The sequence below is a fragment of the Eriocheir sinensis genome, chromosome 45 (assembly GCF_024679095.1).
Source record: "Eriocheir sinensis breed Jianghai 21 chromosome 45, ASM2467909v1, whole genome shotgun sequence".
Taxonomy (NCBI): Eukaryota; Metazoa; Arthropoda; class Malacostraca; order Decapoda; family Varunidae; genus Eriocheir; species Eriocheir sinensis.
In genome coordinates this window covers 6,027,332-6,043,868 of record NC_066553.1, presented here as the reverse complement: position 1 = coordinate 6,043,868, position 16,537 = coordinate 6,027,332, and the positions used below count along the sequence as shown (strand labels likewise).

General features: G+C 43.5%; 2 protein-coding genes across 2 annotated transcripts; both read left to right on the top strand.

Annotated features, from left to right (window-relative positions):
- The first annotated feature begins 1,629 nt into the window (after window positions 1-1,629).
- Window positions 1,630-3,231, top strand: LOC126980679 (venom metalloproteinase antarease TserMP_A-like). The gene has a single exon (XM_050830809.1). The coding sequence runs from the start codon at window positions 1,654-1,656 to the stop codon at window positions 3,109-3,111; it is 1,458 nt and encodes a 485-aa protein (XP_050686766.1). The 5' UTR covers window positions 1,630-1,653; the 3' UTR covers window positions 3,112-3,231.
- Window positions 3,232-11,686: 8,455 nt separating this feature from the next.
- LOC126980791 (venom metalloproteinase antarease TserMP_A-like) lies at window positions 11,687-13,138 on the top strand. Its single transcript, XM_050831075.1, has one exon. It carries the CDS (start codon window positions 11,687-11,689, stop codon window positions 13,136-13,138), a length of 1,452 nt encoding a protein of 483 aa, XP_050687032.1.
- The last annotated feature ends 3,399 nt before the right edge of the window (window positions 13,139-16,537 follow it).

Sequence of the window (16,537 nt, the reverse complement as noted above, 5' to 3'; positions counted from 1 at the left end):
GTGAACAAGTGCTCATTTTTGTCGATCTCTGGGTACTGCGAGAACCTCACACACCACACACCCCATTCCCCTTGCTCAAGGGGGGACAATAACCACTCGTAAGCAACGGAAAGCATCCGGCCTGAGCGGGGCTCGAAACGCCGCCTGTTCGGCCATGAAGCCTTGCAGTACGACGCTCTAACCGACTGTGTGTGTGTGTGTGTGTGTGTGTGATGCTTAGAATTTGTAATGTTTGTCTTATCACGTTTCACAGAGTCTCCCCTGAAGCTTTTTTAGGTTCAATACCTTCCATTACTTCCTATCTCTGATTAGCATATATATGATTGGTGATCGCTGATGGACAGATTTACTGAATGGGGAATCGATTATTCTGTCTATCGTCTGTAACTTATAAAAGCGTTATAGGTGCCCAACAAAGATTTCCCTTCTAGATAGTCATCCTATTGGGTTATGTATAGATAGACTTCAAGTGTCCTCGGGCATTCCTGCCCTCACTATTTTTATTACCACAACCACAACTACAAAAATGAAGTTAACTTTTGTATTTTATCGAAGAGAGCGAGGAAGTAAATAGGGGCAATAGAAGGGAAAGCTTGAATCGGCTAGGTGAGGCAGTGGGCGCCAAGCATCTCACTGATTGATATAGGATGCCCTCCAAGTCAAATAGTACGTATCCAAACTATTGCTGATTGGCTCATGGCTGTTACTCTGCACCCTGGCACCTATCAATTGCCCCCTTAAGATTATAGACCTGTGTGTCAAGTACTAATGCTTTCCGTCAGTCAATCAACAGCGGTAAACGCAGGGAGGACGCGTCGACTCTCCTTAGAAAGTTAGGCCCTCCTTAGCTATCTCTCCAACATTGGTATACCAAGTCCGTAGGTACAGCTCCGCTCTTTTATATAAAGAACCTGCAATTCTCAACCTCTTGGTTTGTGTTATTTCTGTTCTTGTATCAGAATCATGAGGACCAACATATAACTCAGAGTCAACTCTATCAGATCCAGTGGTAGCATTAAAGTCGCTCTCCGTGTTTAAGTAAAAATTTCGAAATCTGTATTTTTCATGAAAAGTGATTCCATTGACGTATTTTTGAAATATTCTCATGATAATAACCTTGGTAAATAAATGGCAGTCCGGCACGATCAGGTGGGACCCACTATAGCCATAAAAAAGATTCATTCACTGCTCCTTGAATATGTCATTATCCATTAACGCTACTCCATTCAGATCTCTCTCAATGTTCCTTTTTATTTACCTTTTCACCCCTTTTCCTTATGGCAATATTGACTGACTGTTAGAATAGCTTTCAGCTAGATAAATATTTTATCACCTGACGGTCATTATAAAATTATCTTTTGAATAGCAGTTTGTAGAGGCCGTTATTAAGTCATTACCGCCTGACGGCAGCCTTAACAGCCCCCTCCCCCAACCTGTCGACGCCGCCACACTTGCGTTGGCCTTTGATGGCGTCCCATTCACTCACTCTTGAATAAGATAATTTCTTAATTAAATATTTACCTTTGAAACACATGGTGGACAGGAGCAGGGGCAGGGATATTGACTGTCTGGTAACCCTTAAAGGTCAGCATTAGCAGTCGTCAAGTATATAATGGGCCGCCATTCGAGTGCCAGTCATTCGCTGTCACCGCCATGAAGCCTGAAGCAGCTCTTCTCCTGGTGTGCCTGTGGGCCGCAAACTGCCAAGTCCACGGCCTCGCCGCACCAAGCACCAAAGCTTCCTTTCAGCGCTCGACGGCCACTGTCATCCGGGGAACTTCACGCTCGCCTCTGGGGTCGTCGCATCTCCTGCATGTTGACACCTTCGACCAACGCCACACCCTCCGTCTGCAGCCTGCCGCTGCACCCTTCGCTGACACATTCAGGCTGCAGACTACTGCGAGGGACGAGGAGGGACGGCTCATCTTTAAGGATGTATCCTACGACGAGGACCACGACGCTAGCGAGTTGTACCAAGACCCTGAGTCCGGGGGTGTGGTGCGGGTGAGCGATACCAGGGTGGAGGGAATCATTTCATCCACTCTTACTCTCACAGCTGATGCTGACGGGCAGCACGAGGCGGTGCGTCAAGAGATCGTGCCCGAATTCAACGTCAACGATGAGTTGGAGGTCCCATCGGAGGAGCGTCTCTCCTTTGAATCCTCCGCCACGACTCGAGCAGTGAGCAGCGTCACCGTGGAGATGTACGTGATCGTGGACAGCACCCTGGCGGCCAGTGTGGGCACGGACCAGAAGGTGAAGGACTACCTGGCTGTGTTCTGGAACGCCGTCAACATGCGCTACGCCACTTTCAGTGACCCTAAGATCCAGCTGGTCCTTGCCGGTGCCCTCATCGTCCGTGATGCTGCCGACGAGCCCTACGTTACTAGCAACATTGCCTCAAGCATTTACGTGAACGGCTATGGGGCCCTTGAAGCAGTGAGTAAATGGCTTTACCAGCAGAAGACCAAACTGCCGAACTACGATATGGCCTATCTCATGACCGGTAAAGACATGTTTTCACCCGACGGGGGATCGACCAGCTTGGCAGGCCTTGCATACAGAGAGGCTGCCTGCGTGGTAGGCGGTACCATGATGTACAAAACGGGCATGGGCGAGGACAACAGCTATTACGGGGGCGTCATGACCGCTGCTCACGAAGTAGCCCACAATTTAGGCTCCCCTCATGATGGCTCGGATGGGTCCGAGGCATGCTCCTGGAACTTAGGTTATATCATGAGTTACCTGACTGTAGACAGCAAAAAGTTGCTCTTCTCCTCCTGCTCCCAGGCGGCCATGAAGAAATACATCTCGACCAGCTCCGCCTCTTGCCTGCAAAGCACACCGACCGGCGCAACGATTCCTTTGTCGAACACGTTGCCGGGCCAGATCCTCAGCCTCGACAAACAGTGCCAGATCGCCACCAATAAAACCGACGCCTACGCCTCCAAGTCTGTGAGTGAGGACTCCCTTTGCTACAAACTGGTGTGCCAGTGGAAGGTACAGGAAGGATACACCACATGGACCTATACCCAGACAACGGGGGGACCTGCAGCCGAGGGTTCTCCTTGCAAGAGCGGCGGTGCATGTAAAGACGGGTCATGCCAGTAAGGGGACACACCGCCCGCCGCCTACTGGTGTATTCAAAGACCGACGTTGACCAGGGAGTCATGTACCTCTCAGAATGTACTGTTAGGCAGCGTGATTTAATAAAGTTACTATTGCAGCAACTACTACACTTTCATTCATAATCATTCATGTATCTGACAGTGTTGATATGCACCAGTTTTTTTGTTGTTTAACATCACATGATTTAATTTTTTTTTACCAAGGGGACAGTTTTCTTTACCAAGGGGACAGTATCTTTTAGTTTACTCTAATTCAACGTCCACAGTGTACAAACTCCAGGAAGATGTAAACATTGTAATAAACCAGCCAGACGCTAGTGTGTGTGTGTGTGTGTGTGTGTGTGTGTGTGTGTGTGTGTGTGTATATATATATATATATATATATATATATATATATATATATATATATATATATATATATATATATATATATATATATATATATATATATATATATATATATATATATATATATATATATATATATATATATATATATATATATATATATATATATATATATATATATATATATATATATATATATATATATATATATATATATTAAGCAACTCAAGGGCAAAAATAAACAAGGAAAACAATAAAACCCGTTAAGTGTTGCCTCAGCAAAAGAGAACAGAGTGAATAGCCAGAAGACAGGGTTAATTTCGAAGGGAAAGGTATCTTTTTGCTCCCCTAGTGAAGGAGCTCAAGTTATAGGCAGGAGGAAATACAGACAAATGAAAATCGTTCTAGAGATTCGCGAAAATGCTGAAAGACTGAGGATGTTGGTTAACTCGTCTATAAGAGATGTGGATAGAATAGGGATTGTGGAATGTGGATGTCACTGATAGTACATAAAAACGCCGTGTACTTATGACCTTTGGTATTCACCAAACACCCGTCACCACTTAATACTACAACAGTATGGTAACTCGTTGACTTGGTGCAGCAGTGCGTTTTATCAGCGGGGCTGCATTGACGTGAAGATGCTGAGGGAGGAACAGTAGAGCGATCAGGCGTTAAAGCAGGAAGTGTGATCTCCCGGCGAATGACATGATGCGGGCGAATTAATGAACCGGCCGTGGAGTCCCAGCACGGCAGTTGGGCCGTATGAATGATTGATTGATTGATTGATAGTTTATTGTTGCAGGTAATTCAGTGTGCCAGTTCCGGAGTGCTGAGGTGCGACAACGGGAATCTACTCCGTTTCGGTCCATCATGGTTATAAAGGCAGGACTCCTGTGACGTGGTCGTGATGGTAGGTTTTGCCACCTTGAGGAGGTGCATAATGAAATTGCTTCGTGTTGCTGCTTCGAGGCGTTACAGAATGACAAACGTAAAAAGGGGTGTGCAGCAGGGCCGCGAGAAGGGCCTTGCAGTTTGGAAGTTCAGAAGAACAGTCAGCATGAAAATATCGACAGAAGACGGAGAGGCAACATTACGATGGAATTTAACAGGTAAAAGAGTCTGTAACAGGAGGGGAGTTAACTAGACAAAAAGCCTTTGATTCTACGCTGTCCAGAATGGCTGTGTGTGTATCTGTGTGTGGAACCCCCCCCCCCCAAAAAAAAAAAAAAGACGAGATGCATACCCCATACGAGGGAGTACACTGCCCTTCCTTATGGATAGCATCTCTGAGGGGTAAAAAAAAAAAATATGGAAGAGACGATAAAGAATGCCTGACCTTAAAAAGGATAATTTAACAGGAGATATGAAGTTTCCAGTTAAGATTCTGATTCAAGGATAGACCGGAAATGTTTTTTTGTTTTTTTCTGAAGAGAACAAATGGGTGATATCAAGGATTGGCGGTAGGTGTTTGGCAGATTGCGTCGAGTTAACAGGTGAAGAAATTGAGATTTTGAGGCATTGATAGACAATAAGTTCCTTCTGCCTCATTCAGAAATGATAGTAATGCTTAAGGTTAATTAAGAGTTTTGTAGCGTCCTGTCTAGTTTAGTAAATCCTGTTGGAAGGGTCTTCTCCTAATAGAAGTTGAGTAATGCAGAGTAGAGTCATCGGCAAAAGAGTGGATAGAACAGTTTGTTATGGAAGGATAATGAACAATAAAATGAGTGAGAGATCGAATAGTGTCCTGAGGAACACTACTATTGATAGACCCAGGGGAAGAACATTGATCGTCTACCACTGCAAACCTAGATCGGCCTGAGAGGGAACTAGAGAAAATGTACAGAGAGAGGGATAAAATCTTTAGGTATATAGTTCAGAAAGCACAACTTTGAGCCAGACTATCAAAAGCTTTCAAGATGTCTAAGGCAACAACAAAGGTTTCACCAAAAAACGCGTAGCGAGGATGACCAGGAATCATTCAGGAAGGCACGAACATCGCCAGTTGAAAGCCCCTTGCGGAATTCGTACTGGTGATCGGAGAAGTCAGGAATTGATTGACGCTTAAGAATGTTCATGTCAAGGATTGTTTCCAAAGTTTTAGACCAGCAAGGTGTCAGCACAGAAGTACGGCTCTAAGAACAGTGGGACGACTCCATCGAGTCCATAGCCCTTATGAGATTTCAAGCCAAAGAGTACCGTACATAGAAAACATCACTGTAAAGAATTTTTATAGCAGGCATAGTGGAATCAGAGGGAGGATGAGTATGAGAAGGAGAGAGATTCCCAGAATTGTCCAGAGTAGAATTTTCGGAGAAAGTTTAACCGAAGATTTCAGCTTTAGAAACAGATGTGACAGTTGAGCTACCATAATGAGAGGTTAGGATTTATGTCAGCTTGCACAGTTTTCCTCCACATTTCAGTTGCTATAGCGGTGTTGAGAAGCATGCTATTATGCACTCTTATAATGGAGAAAGTTTGTTATGTTTGGGGAATCCATTCACGCAGGTTATTTGGATAGAGTTGAGGCAAAGACTTTACAACTCAGTACCCCCGCTTACTGACTGTCGTCAAACTCTCACGGTACCCTTTAATGTTGCTTCCCTATCTATAATCTACCGTAATTTTCGTACTTCTGCTTCTCTTAACAACACTGCACAAGAAGTTTCCACCTGCTCTTGTGTTCAAAGGAAGCTTGAACACCATCTTCCTTGTCTGTTGAGCCTACTAATGCGAGAGAGAACCCTTCCACTGGTAAGCTCTGGCATGATCTTCCTTTCTCTATATTTCAATCGCCTACTAAAATAACTGTCAAGACGGGAGTACCAAGACACTTCTAGAACTAGACTGTGTCTACATTTTTGGCATTTTATCATTTTTGTGATTATCCGCAGTTGTTGAAGCTATTAATAAGCGGATTTATTGCACCTCTGTTTCGATTATAGGAAATGATCCACCTCCATTCGGTTAAGAAAAGTCATCTGGGTGGGCGGGCTTCTTGGGGGACTCAGTACCCCTCCTCACTTCTAAATGCCATGCTCATGTATATAGGTAGAGAGAGAGGAAGGACGGAGGGCGAACGACCATGACGTCCTTCTTTTGAGGGAAGCGACGAGACTCGACACATTCGAGAGAGCTTGGAAGATCACAACAAACATAGATAAATTTGCTGTGGTCGCACTCTGAAGAAAAAAATAATGACACAAAAATAGAGTAACATCATCTCTCACCAAAAACAATACCAGATATTAGGCCACATAGTGACATCCACGGGCCTGTTCGTTAAGCATATCAACGACAAAACAATGAGAGTGAAAACAGTCCTCACATCTCTGAACAAATTCCTGCGCCTCACAGAACGACTCAACCTCTATTTAGTAAAGGCGAAGATACTTCCTATAATACCACTAGAAGACTCCTCACCCACTCCGACACACATGGCTCCCCGCACTAAGATGTTACAACAACAGAGACCGCAGAACAAATCTATGAGATTTGTCACTGGACAGAAGTACATGTACACGGAAAACACGGAAATACAACACCGCAGGCTCGAAGTACAATTATTCAGCACGAGGTTCCGGGAACCTTCCCGCAAGATATGGGAGAAAATTGAGCTTCAAGTCGATATTAACTATAACCACTTCAAGGAACTCGACGGCAGTACGAACATGGAGCATCCCTGGATCCGACGCAGCATCAGCAAGCCCCTGTGAAAACAGCCGCCCACACACCACTTCACAAAAGTGAAACCATAGCTTAACTTAGCTCTAAACAAGCAGTCAAACACACACTCCCCCAGCACGGCGGGGGTAGACAAATCAGGTGCCCGATGAACAATAACTACATAAGAACAATAGTTAAAGAACCTATAACATACACCTGTACACTTTTTCTGTCTTTCTTTCTTCCCCACCTTTACCATCAGCACTAACCCACTTCCTCATCTTTCTATACCTTTGATTAACAAAAAAAAAAAGGGCGGGAGGGTGGGGAAGGAAGGGGCGATGGGTAGGATGCAGGCAGGGAGAGAAGTGGCGGAACGGAGGCAGGCAGGCTTTGGGTGTGGGAGAGGAAGAGACGGGGCTAATAGTGATGGTGAGGGTGAGGGACGAACTAAAAGGGAATGATAGAGAATGTTTTTGGCGGGAGAGGAGAGGGGCAGGACACACACACACACACACACACACACACACACACATACACACACACACATCAGGGAGACAGGCGCACAAATGTCTGGCATGCAAATGGCTACCTGTATTAAGTACGACTTCTTCCCATATTCCCTGACACATACCCAGGTTGTTAGCACATGTTAATTGGGGGAATACATGAGAGGCAGTTGTCGACACTTTTTTTTTCCTCCATGAACCGTGAACTTCCCTGAGATGTGTGTGTATGTGTGTGTGTGTGTGTGTGTGTGTGTGTGTGATGGGGGAAAGTAAAGAGAAGGGAACGACGAAGAGAGAGAGAGAGAGAGAGAGAGAGAGAGAGAGAGAGAGAGAGAGAGAGAGAGAGAGAGAGAGAGAGAGCAACCCCCAGCGGCGGGCCGTTGCCCGCTCATCAACATATATGTACACATTTACGATATGTAAGATGTAAAAATAACGAAAGAAGAAGAGAGAGAGAGAGTTAAGCGTTCTGCAGCCTCCAGTCTGGAGTCTTGTAATTCCTGTTAAGAGGATCTTCTGTTGAAAGAAGTTGAATAATGCAGAGTGGAGTCATCAGCGTATGAGTGGATAGTACAGTTTGTCATGGAAAGAAGATCGTTGATGAATAACAGGAAGAGAGTGGGTGATAGGACAGAGTCCTGTGGGACACCACTGTTGAAAGATTTAGGGGAAGAACAATGACCGTCTACCACAGCAGAGATAGAACGGCCGGAAAGGAAAGTGGGCATAAAGGAACAGAGAGAGGGATAGAATCCGAAAGAGGGCAGTTTAGAAAGCAAAGACTTGTGCCAGACTCTACCGAAAGCTTTCGATATGTCTAGCGCAACTGAGAAAGTTTCACCGAAACAGCTAAGAGAGGATGACGAAGAGTCAGTTAAGAGAGCAAGTAGATCGCCAGTAGAACGCCCCTTGCGGAACCCATATTGGCGATCAGATAGAAGGTCAGAAGTGGATAGGTGCTTTTGAATCTTCCGGTTAAGAATTGATTCAAAAGCTTTAGATAGGCAGGAAAAGCTATAGGGCTGTAGTTTGAGGGATTGGATCGGTCACCCTTCCTTGTCACAGGCTGTATGAAGATATACTTCCAGCAGGAAGGAAAGGTAGATGTTGACAGGCAGAGGCGAAAGAGTGTGACCAGGCAGGGTGTCAACACGGAGGCACAGTTTTTATGTACAATAGGAAGCACTCCATCAGTTCCATAAGCCCTCTGAGAGATGAGCCCAGAGAGGGCATAGAAAACATCACTCTTAAGAATAATAATAACAGGCATAAAGGAGTCTAGGGAGGATGAGTAGGAGGAATATGCTCAGAATCGTCGAAAGTGAAGTTGTTACAGAAAATTTGAGAGAAGAGTTCAGCCTTAGAGATAGATGAGATGGCAATGCTGCCGTCAGGGTGCCATGGTGCCTCTCTTTCTATCTTCTATCGATATTTTCACGCTGACTACTTTTCTGAACTTACTAACTGCATTCTTCCCCCCCTCTTCCGCGGCCCGCTGCACACGACTCATTACCCAAGCTCATCCCTACACTGTCCAAGCCCCTTATGCAAGAGTTAACCAGCACCTTCACTCTTTCATCCCTCACGCTGGTAAACTCTGGAACAATCTTCATCTGTATTTCCTCCTGTCTACGACTTGATCTCTCAAGAGGAGAATGTCTGGACTCCTCTCCTCCCGAAATTGACCTCTCTTTTGGCCACTTCTCTCAACTCTTTATAAAAGCAGTTATTTGAGGGTTTTTTTTGTTGTTGTTGTTGTTTTCCCTTTTTTTTCCCGAGTCGTCTCTTTTCCTGTAATATATATATATATATATATATATATATATATATATATATATATATATATATATATATATATATATATATATATATATATATATATATATATATATATATATATATATATATTTATATATATATATATATATATATATATATATATATATATATATATATATATATATATATATATATAAATATATCTATATATATATATATATATATATATATATATATATATATATATATATATATATATATATATATATATATATATATATATATATATATATATTGAATTAATTATGTAGGTGATTAATTAGAGGATTCCAAATAATTAAAACCTTTACTTTAGTACCTGTAGAGGGTAGGGTTCAAAATTCCCTAAAATTTTTAAAAAGTAAAACTCTTAAATGTTTAAATCATTCCACATTCTGCCCTTTAAATTTGGACCTTTAAACCCACCCTCTGCATGAAGGAAACACTTTAGTTCTTCTACACGATTTGTTGTACAGATGCAGACCAGAAACTTAGAGGGCAGAATCCTTGTCCAATGAGGTAAGTTTGCAGATATGTTTTACGGATCTGAGCTGAATGCATTTTGTGAAAAATGCTACACAACAAACTCGGGGTAATTTGGGACGGGATGACGTAAAAGCGCTATTCTTAGATTGTTTAGTATATTTAGCCCCTTGACGTTGGGGTATATAGACAAATGAAGAGGAAGTGGTACAAAGCTCTCACAGACTGGAAGCTGAGCCTAGGGAGGAAGTTTACCACCCTACCCAAGCAATTTACTTGACCAACTGGGAGATGTGACAGATCTTGTAAAAAGTGCATTTAAAGGATCTGGGATTTTTCCAATAGATACAGACAAGATCATAAGAAAAATATCCAACGAAGAACTATCAGTCCAACAGACAAGATAACACGTTTCTGACCTGGTGTTGGAGGGACTTAAAACAATTAGAGAAACAGACCTCCAGTCCCCAGTGCAAGGAAAAGGTGATTACTTGAGAAAAACTCAGTTACACAAGTCAGTGCAAGGCTTTGTAGCCTTCAAGTATCCAGACAACAGAGACAAATATGAAACCAGTTGCGATGACATCGTGCTTAAATTAGAGAAACCAATGATTAATAAAGGAATACTCTCATTCAAAGACTGTTTTGGCAGATTGTTGATGCGTTAATTTGGTTTTGGTATGTACTTTTTTTCTAAAGTTGTGATATATATTAATTTTGTCTGTGAAGGTCATTTTTTTCCCATTATACTGCTAGCCGTCCCAATATACCCCAAAGTAAGGGGTAATTTGGGACGGGCATTAAAAAATTTGAGAAAAATTGGAAAAAGATTCCTTTTATTTTGAAAAGCTTTAGCAGCTTAGCTACCCCTATATTCTACAATCCAAACAAATTAAATGTTTATTTTCACATAATTTGTTCGTTCATTATCCCAAAATTACCCCGTTTTACTATATATATATATATATATATATATATATATATATATATATATATATATATATATATAAATATATAAATATATGTATATATATATATATATTTATATATATATATATAGATATATATATATATATATATATATATATATATATATATATAGAGAGAGAGAGAGAGAGAGAGAGAGAGAGAGAGAGAGAGAGAGAGAGAGAGAGAGAGAGAGAGAGAGTGTGTGTGTGTGTGTGTGTGTGTGTGTGTGTGTGTGTGTGTGTAATTCACCACGGCCTGATCACGAGCTGGACTCGCTTTCGCCAGCACATACCCTCCCGACGTGAGCAAGTGCTCATTATTGTCGATCTCTGGGTACTTGGAGGACCTCACACACCACACACCCCACCCCCTTGCTCAAGGGGGGACAGTAACCATTTGTAGTCAACGGAAAGAATCCAGCCTGAGCCGGGCTCGAACCGCCGCCTCTTTGGCCATGAAGCCTTGCAGTGCGACGCTCGAACCGACTGTGTGTGTGTGTGTGTGTGTGATGCTTAGAATTTGTAATGTTTGTCTTATCACGTTTCACAGAGTTTCCCCTGAAGCTTTTTTAGGTTCAATACCTTCCATTACTTCATATCTCTGATTAGCATATATATGATTGGTGATCGCTGATGGGTAAATTTACTGAATAGGGAATCGATTATTCGGTCTATCGTCTGTAACTTATAAAAGCGTTACAGGTGCCCCACAAGTCAAGTATATAACGGGCCGCCATTCGGGTGCCAGTCATTCGCTGTCACCGCCATGAAGCCTGAAGCAGCTCTTCTCCTGGTGTGCCTGTGGGCCGCTAACTGCCACGTCCACGCCCTCGCCGCACCAAGCACCACAACTTTCCTTCAGCGTTCGACGGCCACTGTCAGCCGGGGAACTTCACGCTCGCCTCTGGGGTCGTCGCATCTCCTGCATGTGGACGCCTTCGACCAACGCCACACCCTCCGTCTGCAGCCTGCCGTTTCACCCTTCGCTGACACATTCAGGCTGCAGACTACTGCGAGGGACGAGGAGGGACGGCTCATCTTTAAGGATGTATCCTACGACGAGGACCACGACACTACAGAGCTGTACCAAGACCCTGAGTCCGGCGGTGTGGTGCGGGTGAGCGGTACCAGGGCGGAGGGAATCATTTCATCCACTCTTACTCTCACAGCTGATGCTGACGGGCAGCACGAGGCGGTGCGTCAAGAGATCGTGCCCGACTTCAACGTCAAAGATGAGTTGGAGGTCCCACCGGAGGAGCGTCTCTCCTTTGAATCCTCCGCCACGACTCGAGCAGTGAGCAGCGCCACCGTGGAGATGTACGTGATCGTGGACAGCACCCTGGCTGCCAGTGTGGGCACGGACCAGAAGGTGAAGGACTACCTGGCTGTGTTCTGGAACGCCGTCAACATGCGCTACGCCACTTTCAGTGACCCTAAGATCCAGCTGGTCCTTGCCGGTGCCCTTATCGTCCGTGATGCTGCCGACGAGCCCTACGTTACTAGCAACATTGCCTCAAGCATTTACGTGAACGGCTATGGGGCCCTTAAAGCAGTGAGTAAATGGCTTTACCAGCAGAAGACCAATCTGCCGGACTACGATCTGGCCTATCTCATGACCGGTAAAAATATGTTTTCAGGGGGATCGACCAGCTTGGCAGGCCTTGCATACAGAGAGGCTGCCTGCGTGATAGGCGGTACCATGATGTACAAAACGGGCATGGGCGAGGACAACAGCTATTACGGGGGCGTCATGACCGCCGCTCACGAAGTAGCCCACAACTTAGGCTCCCCTCATGATGGCTCGGATGGGTCCGAGGCATGCTCCTGGAACTTAGGTTATATCATGAGTTACCTGACTATAGACAGCAAAAAGTTGCTCTTCTCGTCCTGCTCCCAGGCGGCCATGAAGAAATACATCTCGACCAGCTCCGGCTCTTGCCTGCAAAGCACATCGACCGGCGCCACGATTCCTTTGTCGGACACGTTGCCGGGCCAGATCCTCAGCCTCGACAAACAGTGCCAGATCGCCACCGATAAAACCGACGCCTACGCCTCCAAGTCTGTGAGTGAGGACACCCTTTGCTACAAACTGGTGTGCCAGTGGAAGGTACAGGAAGGATACACCACATGGACCTACACCCAGACAACGGGGCGACCTGCAGCCGAGGGTTCTCCTTGCAAGGGCGGCGGTGCATGTAAGGACGGGTCATGCCAGTAAGAGGACATCCCGCCCGCCGCCTACTGGTGTATTCAAAGACCGACGTTGACCAGGGAGTCATGTACCTCTCAGAATGTACTGTTAGGCAGCGTGATTTAATAAAGTTACTATTGCAGCAACTACTACACTTTCATTCATAATCATTCATGTATCTGACAGTGTTGATGTGCACCAGTTTTTTTTTGTTGTTTAACATAACATGATTTAATTTTTTTACCAAAGGGACAGTTTTCTTTACCAAGGGGACAGTATCTTTTAGTTTACTCTAATTCAACGTCCACAGTGTACAAACTCTAGGAAGATGTAAACATTGTAATAAACCAGCCAGACGCTAGTGTGTGTGTGTGTGTGTGTGTGTGTGTGTGTGTGTGTGTGTGTGTGTGTGTGTGTTTATATATATATATATATATATATATATATATATATATATATATATATATATATATATATATATATATATATATATATATATATATATATATATATATATATATATATATATATATATATATATATATATATATATATATATATATATATATATATTATGCAGGAAAGGAAGCAACTCAAGGGCAAAAACAAACAAGGAAAACAATTAAACCCGTTAAGTGTTGCCTCAGCAAAAGAGAACAGAGTGAATAGCCAGAAGACAGGGTTAATATCGAAGGGAAAGGTATCTTCTTGCTCCCCAAGTGAAGGAGCTCAAGTTATAGGCAGGAGGAAATACAGACAAATGAAGATCGTTCTAGAGATTCGCGAAAATGCTGAAAGACTGAGGATGTTGGTTGACTCGTGTATGAGAGATGTGGATAGAATAGGGATTGTGGATGTCACTGATAGTACATAAAAACGCCGTGTACTTATGACCTTTGGTATTCACCAAACACCCGTCACCACTTAATACTACAACAGTATGGTAACTCGTTGACTTGGTGCAGCAGTGCGTTTTATCAGCAGGGCAGCATTGACGTGAAGATGCTGAGGGAGGAACAGTAGAGTGATCAGGCGTTAAAGCAGGAAGTGTGATCTCCCGGCGAATGACATGATGCGGGCGACTTGATGAACCGGCCGTGGAGTCCCAGCACGGCAGTTGGGCCGTATGAATGATTGATTGATTGATTGATAGTTTATTGTTGCATTCAGCGTGCCAGTTCCGGAGTGCTGAGGTGCGACAACGGGAATCTACTCCGTTCCGGTCCATCATGGTTATAAAGGCAGGACTCCTGTGACGTGGTCGTGATGGTAGGTTTTGCCACCTTGAAGAGGTGCATCATGAAATTGCTTCGTGTTGCTGCTTCGAGGCGTTAAAAGATGACAAGCGTAAAAAGGCGTGTGCTGCAGGGCCGCGAGAGTGGCCTTGCAGTTTGGGAGTTCAGAAGAACAGTCAGCATGAAAATATTGACAGAAGATGGAGAGTCAACATTACGATGGAATTTAACAAGTAAAAGAGTCAGTAACAGGAGGGGAGTTGACTAGACAAAAAGCCTATGATTCTACGCTGTCCAAAAGGGCTGTGTTTTTATGTGTGGTTGGAACCCCCACCCCACCCCACCCCCCTCCAAAAAAAAAAAAAAAAAAAAAAGAGTACACTGCCCTTCCTTATGGATAGCATCTCTGAGGGGTAAAAAAAATGGAAGAGACGATAAAGAATGCTTAACCTTAAAAAGGATAATTTAACAGGAGGTATGAAGTTTCCAGTTAAGATTCTGATTCAAAGACAGACCGGAAATGTTTTTTTTTTTTTTTTTCTGAAGAGAACAAATGGGCGATATGAAGGATTGGCGGTAGGTGTTTGGCAGATTGCGTCGAGTTTACAGGTGAAGAAATTAAGATTTTGAGGCATTGATAGACAATAAGTTCCTTCTCCCTCATTCAAAAATGATAGTAAGGCCTGAGGTTAATTAAGCGTTTAGTAGCGTCCTGTCTAGTTTAGTAACTCCTGTTGAAAGGGTCTTCTCTTAATAGAAGTTGAGTAATGCAGAGTAGAGTCATCGGCTAAAGAGTGGGTAGAACAGTTTGTTATGGAAGTATAATGAACAATAAAATGAGTGGGAGATCGAATAGTGTCCTGAGGAACACTACTATTGATAGACCCAGGGGAAGAACATTGATCGTCTACCACTGCAGACCTAGATCGGCCTGAGAGGGAACTGGAGAAAATGTACAGAGAGAGGGATAAAATCTTTAGGTATATAGTTCAGAAAGCACAACTTTGAGCCAGACTATCAAAAGCTTTCAAGATGTCTAAGGCAACAACAAAGGTTTCACCAAAAAACGCGTAGCGAGGATGACCATGAATCATTCAGGAAGGCAAGAACATCGCCAGTTGAAAGCCCCTTGCGGAATTCGTACTGGTGATCGGAGAAGTCAGGAATTGATTGACGCTTAAGAATGTTCATGTCAAGGATTGTTTCCAAAGTTTTAGAAAGATAAAAAAGCAAAGCTATAAAATGATAATTTGAGAGATTAGAACGGTTGTACGTAGACATATTTCTAGCTGGAAGGAAATTTAGATTTAGAAAGGCAGGGACCAAAGAGTTTGACCAGGCAAGGTGTCAGCACAGAAGTACGGCTCTAAGAACAGTGGGACGACTCCATCGAGTCCATAGCCCTTATGAGATTTCAACCCAAAGAGTACCGTACATAGAAAACATCACTGTAAAGAATTTTTATAACAGGCATAGTGGAATCAGAGGGAGGATGAGTATGAGAAGGAGAGATATTCCCAGAATTGTCCAGAGTAGAATTTTCGGAGAAAGTTTAACCGAAGATTTCAGCTTTAGAAACAGATGTGACAGTTGACCTACCATCATGAGAGGTTAGGATTTATGTCAGCTTGCACAGTTTTCCTCCACATTTCAGTTGCTACAGCGGTGTTGAGAACCATGCTATTATGCACTCTTATAATGGAGAAAGTTTGTTATGTTTGGGGAATCCATTCACGCAGGTTATTTGGATAGAGTTGAGGCAAAGACTTTACAACTCAGTACCCCCGCTTACTGACTGTCGTCAAACTCTCACGGTACCCTTTAATGTTGCTTCCCTATCTATAATCTACTGTAATTTTCGTACTTCTGCTTCTCTGAACAACACTGCACAAGAAGTTTCCACCTGCTCTTGTATTCAAAGGAAGCTTGAACACCATCTTCTTTGTCTGTTGAGCCTACTAATGCGAGAGAGAACCCTTCCACTGGTAAGCTCTGGAATGATCTACCTTTCTCTATATTTCAATCGCCTACTAAAATAACTGTCAAGACGGGAGTACCAAGACACTTCTAGAACTAGACTGTGTCTACATTTTTGGCATTTTATCATTTTTGTGATTATCCGCAGTTGTTGAAGCTGTTAATAAGCGGATTTATTGCACCTCTGTTTGGATTATAGGAAATGATCCACCTC